This window comes from Lactuca virosa, chromosome 2, assembly GCF_052849685.1.
Source record: "Lactuca virosa cultivar CGN04683 chromosome 2, Lactuca_virosa_CGN04683_v6, whole genome shotgun sequence".
Classification (NCBI taxonomy): domain Eukaryota; kingdom Viridiplantae; phylum Streptophyta; class Magnoliopsida; order Asterales; family Asteraceae; genus Lactuca; species Lactuca virosa.
Window position 1 is genome coordinate 167,520,212 of NC_136427.1, and position 8,045 is coordinate 167,528,256.

The window sequence follows — 8,045 nt, forward strand, 5'->3', positions numbered from 1 at the left end:
AAAACATGTTGAATTGTAATCCATGTCGGACACCAGCTGATACACAAGCCAAACTCGACGACTTCGGTCCACCCATTGCCGACCCAACCCTTTATCGCAGCCTTGCTGGAGGCCTTCAATACTTAAACATTCACCAGACCAGATATTTCTTTTTCTGTTCAACAGATATGTCTATTGCTCACGACGTGAGATGCGTTATAAGGAAATTATTTATATCGATTGATACATCGATGTCAAGGATAGAGGAGACATATTCTGGAGTTCTAATTCGATTTCAGAGCCAGAAAAGTGCAAAAAATAACCCTTGGAAGGAGATTGATTGGAGATTAAAGATTTGAAAGAATCGTAGCAAGAATTTCACATTACACATTCGGTTTGCATTAGATTGAACATGACTAGCTTGAATTCTTATGTGTTTTTGTGCTTATTTTCTGCCATAAGTAGCTAAAGCAGTAGGATTTCGTTTATTGCAGATGAACCCTAATACTATGTGTTAGTTTCTTGCTTTTCATGGATTTTTATGAAGTTGGTTTTACCTTGTGTTTGATTATTATTACCTAACATGTTAAAGTTCTAATCTTTGTTGCTTTAATTCAAGTTAAGTGTAATTGAATAATCATTTGAATTGCATTAACTTGTTTACGTAGTAGTTAGTAATCATTAAATTGCTAAAGCTAGGATTAGTCAACTCTTAGGTAAAGTAATAAATGTAACAACTTTAACCGTGTTAGAGAACATAATGTGATCATAATTGTGTTTGATTAGTTGTCTTGATTATAGATAATAATCTTAGACATTCTTATATAGTCCAATTATCTTTAATAATCAGTTTTGTGTTTACTTGTGTATGATCATTACATAGTAGTTCATGAATTGGTGAAAACATTAGGAGATCGAATCAAGACTATTAATTATATTTATATTGGTAACCAACTGAATAAATCCATGTTTAGAAACTAACCATAAGAAAAAAAAGGATTCAAAGCTAAACGGAAGTGTCATCATAATCTTGATAGCAATCGTTCTTAGTTAAGTGTTTGATTAGTTTTTAGTTAATTGAATAGTTAAATTAATCTGAACTTACGAAATCAGATAAAACCACTTTTTAGTTATTGTTTTTAGATTAATTTTTAGTAGTTATTTTATTAGCTAAATTTCGTTCTCTATGATCGATACCCAACTTACTTTATTATACTATAAAATGACTATGTACACTGCATATAGGTGCATTAGTATATAAGTAGTTAGGTTTATAAACTTAAAAGTTGATAGGTACTTCTGCAAATACACATCAAGATCTAACCTGCTGCCAGAAGGGAATAAAATGTAATGATGAATGGTACCTTAGGACATATAGGTTCTTTATTCCAGCAATGTCCATATCCCTTTTCATTTTCTTTGAAGTATTATGCAAAATTAGGAAAGAAAACAAAGGATGTAAGAATCATAGCTGGTGGGTGAGATTCGAGACTTAATTTACTTCTTCCTTGTCTATTATTTTGGTCAACCTTGAAAAGAAAGAAAAGAAGAAACATCCTTAACCACTTTCGTATTGTGGCTGAACAATGTGGGAAAGAATACTAGAAATAAAATAAAGTAGACATAGCTCACTTACGGAAGAAGGAACACAAGTACGTAACACCAACAAGCAACTTTTGTCCCCTTCCCAATCCAACACTTTCTTCAACGAACCCTAAATCGAAGTCTAGCACACCAATAACCGACTCTAAATCGAAACCTATCAATCCCTCTAATTATTCATCTTCCCAGTTAGCATCTTATACTTCTTAAAAGATTTTAAGGGTTCCATGGGCTATCCCTAACTATAACATCTTATATTTCTCAAAAGATTTTAAATGATAACACAAGCTATCCCTAACTAAAAGCTGGTTCTGCCACCTCCTATCATCTAATTCTTTTTTTTTTTTTTTTGCAAAACATACAATAAACAAAGAAAATTATAAAGCAAAAGTAGAATAAAAAAAACTGTCACATACCACCTCCTATCATCTAATTCTTTTTTTGCAAAACATACAGTAAACAAAGAAAGTTAGAATAAAAAAAATTGAAAAAAGGTTTTTCAACATTTGGGTCGGATAAAACCCACATGCCTTTCACGACCCGATATATTGTAATCCAATCGACGGTTTAAGTTAAACCCTAACCCTGGTCACTGACGAACCATCACCGGAGTAGCCTCTCCTCCAGCATCTACGCCATTGCAATCGACCATGCCGAATGCCGAAGGAGGTCCACCGGAGGTAACCCTGGAAACATCAATGGGTTCTTTCACCGTCGAGGTAAAATATTCGACTACTCTCGAGCTTTTCTCACTGTTACAAAAGAACTTTGAACAAACTAATTGATGTCAAATTGATCAGATGTACGATAAGCACTCCCCCAAAACTTGCAAAAACTTCATTGAACTATCTCGAAGGGGTTACTACAACAACGTTAAATTCCACAGAATCATCAAGGTATGTAACTCCAAAAATCCCCAACTTTCAACACATTTGTGTTTTCGTGTGTCGAGTAATGATAATAATCCATGGAAGTAAGTGCTAATTCTGGATAATTGTTTATATTTTTGTAACAGGATTTCATAATTCAAGGAGGTGATCCCACCGGCACAGGAAGGGGTGGAGAATCCATTTATGGGTACGTTTTCGGTTTTCTCAGCTCGAATTAAGCTTTTATTTTAGGATTTTTATGCTTCAATCTTACGAACCTGTTAGATTCGAGATTGTTGAAGTTAATCTATACTTCTGGAATCCGTAATCCCAATCAAATCTGTTGTTTGAAGTCTGAACACAAAAAAGTAGATATTAAAACTCGAATTCAAATTGAATTTCAACAATCTACTGGCAATTTGCGCTTATGTTTGAGAAATTTGACTTTTTTTTTGACATGAGTTTGTTTCCATTGTTGAAGCTCAAAGTTTGAAGATGAGATCACTCCAAAGCTGAAGCATACTGGAGCTGGTATCATATCCATGGCTAATGCTGGTCCAAATACAAATGGGAGTCAGTTCTTTATCACCTTAGCACCAGCTCAATCACTTGATGGTAATTATATTTTTTCAAAAAGTGATTATTTTGATCAATTTGCTCCATTTTAATATTTATACTTATCATAATTTTCAGGAAAACACACGATATTTGGAAGAGTATGTAGAGGAATGGAGATTGTGAAGAGACTTGGTAGTGTTCAGACTGATAATACTGATAGGTATATTGCTTTCTTATTCTATTTATTTGGAAAATGTATGATTGATTTTGATAAATTATTGTCTTATTATTAAATTTTTTATTATTTTTAATGTTTTGTTTTGTTTTAGGCCTGTTCATGATGTGAAAATACTACGAACAAGTGTTAAAGATTGATGGTTTTTGGCACCATAGATTTCTCAAAGCAAGGTGTTGCTACTATCAATAATCCCATGAATGTAATCGAATTATATAGGGCTTCATATGAATGTAGTTTAACATGAAAACATTAGTATCTTGTAATTTGACATTGCAACAAAATTATGATTTACTCCTCGATGTTCTAATTCGGTCAAGTTATTGGCTTCTTATGATTTGCACATAAAGATAGTGTTTTTTCATATGGTCAAAAAAGGTTGCCAAATGGTTGGGTTAAACCACAATCACAACAAACCTTGATTTTGTGATAATTTTAGATTAAATTATATCCATAAATGTCATTTTATGTTTTTTTTTTCTATTTTATTAAATTTCATATAATATTTAAATATTATAAATGCATATCAAAGTTTTGTGTTTGTTTTTCCCATTTTATTGAATTCTATATAATATTTAAAGGTAATAAATATAATATAAATAAAACCGTTATAAACATGTCATTTTGTGGTAATTTTAGATTAAATTATATCAATATATGTCATTTTGTGTTTTTTCCTATTTTATTAAATTCCATATAATATATAAATGTAATAATAAATTCATATAAAAAATTTTGTGGTTTTTTTTCCATTATATTAAATTCTTTATAATATTTAAAGGTAATAAATCATCATACTATACTTATAAATGATGCATTTTTCCTTGAACCTCATGCATTTGAAACCCCCACAAAAATTTACAAACACCTCATGCATTTGAAACCTCCTATTTTAATGAATACCACTTAAAAGTCTCTTAATAATGATTAACGATTCAAAGGTTTTATAACTTATATAATATGTTTAATAAATAATTGATGGATAGTCTACTAAAAAAAGGGCAGTCTCTTTGAGTAGACACATAATTACAAATTACATACAAAATTCACAAAGAAAACAAGTTTAAAGGTTTTTGTGTTGGTTTGAGAGTTTTGGACCATTTTTCGAGCCATGTTATTATGTTGAAGTATTTAATTTGTAAGTTTGTTATATACTAATTCTTTTTTATATTTTCTTGGTTTAGGTATTTTTTTAAGAATATCATTGTGGTTGAAATTTTAATGTAAATTAGATTATATTAATGTTATCGATCATATGTTATGAAAGGTGATATATATAATATTTAATTAACTATTGTATACATATTTGTATGTTCGTGTTGCTTCAAAGCAATAATTAATTAAAAATCATGGATATGTCATATTATCCATATTATCCATGTAAGTCTCTTTTAAAATGTAAATTGTCTATCTTATCACTTTATATTTTAGTATATGTTTAACATTTTAATTATAATAATAAGTGTTTTTTAAAAGTTTCTTTCACTTATTAATAATAATAAGTGGTTTTAAAACTAATGGACAATAATTATAAATAATAAAATCAAATTATAAAAATCATGGATATGTCATATTATCCATGCAAGTCTCTTTTGAAATGCAAATTTTCTATCTTATCACTTTATTATTTAGTGTATGTTTCACATTTTAATAATAATATTACGTGTTTCTTAAAAGTCTTCTTTAACTTATTATTAAAAATAAGTGGTTTAAAATTAATGAATAATAATTTTAAATGATAATAACATCAAATTATAAATTACATTTAGCTATAAATAAATTGTATATTTTAAATGAACATCGTTATTGAAATTAGAAAATGATCGGATAAGTAAAAATATAATTAATCAATCATAATAATTGTTAAAAATAATACTAAATAGATAATTATATTTAATTCTATTAATGAGGAAGGTGGGTTGATGTCAATGAATATTATTGTTCAAAATATTTGAGATTATATATATATAAATTAGTGTAAAAATATTATCTCAAAGTTAATGTCAATAACATAACAATTTTAAACATATATTTTTCAATATTTTAACAATATATTTTTAACCTGCGTTGCGCAACGCGCACGAATTCGTCTAGTTTCTAATAAATGAAGGTTTTTTTTGACATATGTCACACTTTCATTCAATTTGTCAAATGTCATTTTGTGGTTATTTTGAATTAATTTCTTTTCCACATGTCATTTAATGGGTTTTTCTATTTTAATAAATTCCACATAATACTTTAATGTAATAATTTTAATAAATGTAGTAATAAATGAATATCAATTTGATTAATGGATTTATTTTCTTATTTCAAAATTTCCAAATTAAAGCTCATTAGTTTATTTTGTTTATTTATTTAAATTTTAAAGATAAAAAAAAAGCAATTTTAATAATTCATTATTTTTCTTATTTTTTTTATAAATCCAAAGTTCTTAAATATTTAGACTTTTATATTTACTTTTTTTTAATTAACCCATGTAATACATGAGTCTTAAACCTAGTATAATATAAATGAAATCGTTTCTACCACTTGTCATTCTCTCATGTATCATGTCATATGTCATTTTGTGGTAATTTTAGATTAAATTATCCTGCCTAATAAATAAAAAACTTTTTTGCCACATGTCACACTCTCATTCAATTTGTTAAATGTCATTTTGTGGTTATTTTAAATTAATTTCTTTTCCACAAGTCATTTTATGAGTTTTCTATTTTAATAAATTCCACATAATAGTTTAATATAATAATTACAATAAATGTAGTAATAAGTAAATATCCATTTCATTAAGTTGTAAAAAACATGTATAAAAAGTTTTAAAATTCCCAAATTAAAGCTCATTAGTTTATTTTGTTTATTTATTTAAATTTAAAAGATAAAAAAAATTCAATTTTAATAATTCATTATTTTTCTTATTTTTTATAAATCTAAAGTTCTTAAATATTTAGACCTTTATATATTTTTTTTAAATTAACTCATGTAATACATGAGTCTTACACCTAGTATCCATATATGTCATTTTGTGTGTTTTTTTTCCTTCCATTTTATTAAATTTCATATAATATTTAAATGTAATAAATATAACAATAAATGCATATCAAAATTTTGTGGTTTTTTTTCTTTTTTTATGAAATTCTATATAATATTTAATGGTAATAAATATATAATATAAAAAAGACCATTTCTGCCACTTGTCATTCTCTCATACATCATGTTATATGTCATTTTGTGGTAATTTTAGATTAAATTATATCCATATATGTCATTTTGTGCTTTTTTTCTCTTTTATTAATTTCATATAATATTTAAATGTAATAATAAATGCATATCAAAATTTTGTGGGTTTTTTCCATTTTATTAAATTCTATATAATATTTAAATGTAATAAATATAATAATAAATACATATAAAGTTCATTAATACAATTTTCCTTATAATTTTTAAATTTCTAAATTTAATCTAATTAATTTTGTGGTTTTTTATTTTATTTTATTAGATTTTATATAATATTTAAAGGTAATAAAAATAATAATAAATTGCATATCAAATTCATTAATGTAACTTTCCTTATAATTTTTAAAATTTTAAATTGATTCTCATTACTTTAATTGTTTATTTATTTAAATTTTCGTTTATTTTTTTTAAATGAGCACTTTAAATATTTTTCTCTTTTTCCTTATAAATTCAAACTTTCTAAATTTTTAGATCTTCAAATAGTTTTTTTTTTTAATAAACTCATGTCGTATATGAGTTTCACGACTAGTTTATAAATAGTTAATGTATTAAATATGATAAGAAAGCTATATAATTCATAATTGAAATAATGTTATAATTATGTTTAGTAGAGGATGAAAATGCAAACATTGTTGGTGACTTTTAACCGGTTACATATTTTTTTTTTCAATTTTAGACTTTTATCAAAAAAGCAGCCGGATGTGAAAACCAATTTGAATTAAAACTAGGCTTTTGGTCCTAGAAAAACCAAATAAAATGAAAAAAAAATTGAAATTAGATTTATATACAAATTAAAATAAAAACAATTGGAATCGAACCGATCTGATCCTAAAAGGCCCGTATTTTTTGTTCATAAAACCTAATTTTACAGAACCGGGTAGAAACTAGTCTTTGTGATAGCAGTTGGTACTCCTCATAATTTTTGTCCATCTTTGTGAATAAGTTGATTTGATGTATGTGAAGATGCATATATCTAATGTTTTAAAAGATTAAATATTAAAAAAAAAAACAACCAAGAAGAAGATTTTGGCTCTCAACATAGATCAAAGACCTTATTTCTAGAATGGGAAGGCTTACATACGTCAAGAATCATAATCATAATCACATTGGGGGCAACTCACAATAATACGAACATATACACATATTACCACTACATTTTCCAACACCAAATGGCTCTTTTTTGCTACACTTATCTTCACATCCTCTCACCTCACATTTCCTCATGCTAATCGTCTTTTTGCACACGTGCTCCGGGATTCTGATACCATGAGCAACACCAAACACCATAGTTGTGGTTGCACAAGCTATTCATCTCAAAATAAATATATATTCTTTTAAATAAAATGAAGAAATAAAGAATTGATTTATGTTGGAATTACTATAATTGAATGAGAAAATAGAAATCATACCTGAAAAGAGTAGGAGTATAAGCAAAAGTGTTGGAAATTTGCTTGATTTTGATGTCTTCATTTTGAGGTTTGATGGTTAGGCTTAAGGAAGGTATGTTATGTATGCGTTAGTTTATAAAGGGTTGTTTTGTTTCCTCTCTTTATACAGTTTGTAAGCCTCTA

The 8,045-nt window shown here is 26.8% G+C and overlaps 1 protein-coding gene across 1 annotated transcript; it reads left to right on the top strand.

Annotated features, from left to right (window-relative positions):
* The first annotated feature begins 2,143 nt into the window (after positions 1–2,143).
* Positions 2,144–3,562, top strand: LOC145159700 (Cyclophilin-like peptidyl-prolyl cis-trans isomerase family protein). Its single transcript, XM_079078722.1, has 6 exons — positions 2,144–2,300; positions 2,382–2,477; positions 2,597–2,658; positions 2,932–3,065; positions 3,144–3,228; positions 3,338–3,562. Exons 1-6 carry the CDS (start codon positions 2,232–2,234, stop codon positions 3,381–3,383), a joined length of 492 nt encoding a protein of 163 aa, XP_078934848.1. The 5' UTR covers positions 2,144–2,231; the 3' UTR covers positions 3,384–3,562.
* The last annotated feature ends 4,483 nt before the right edge of the window (positions 3,563–8,045 follow it).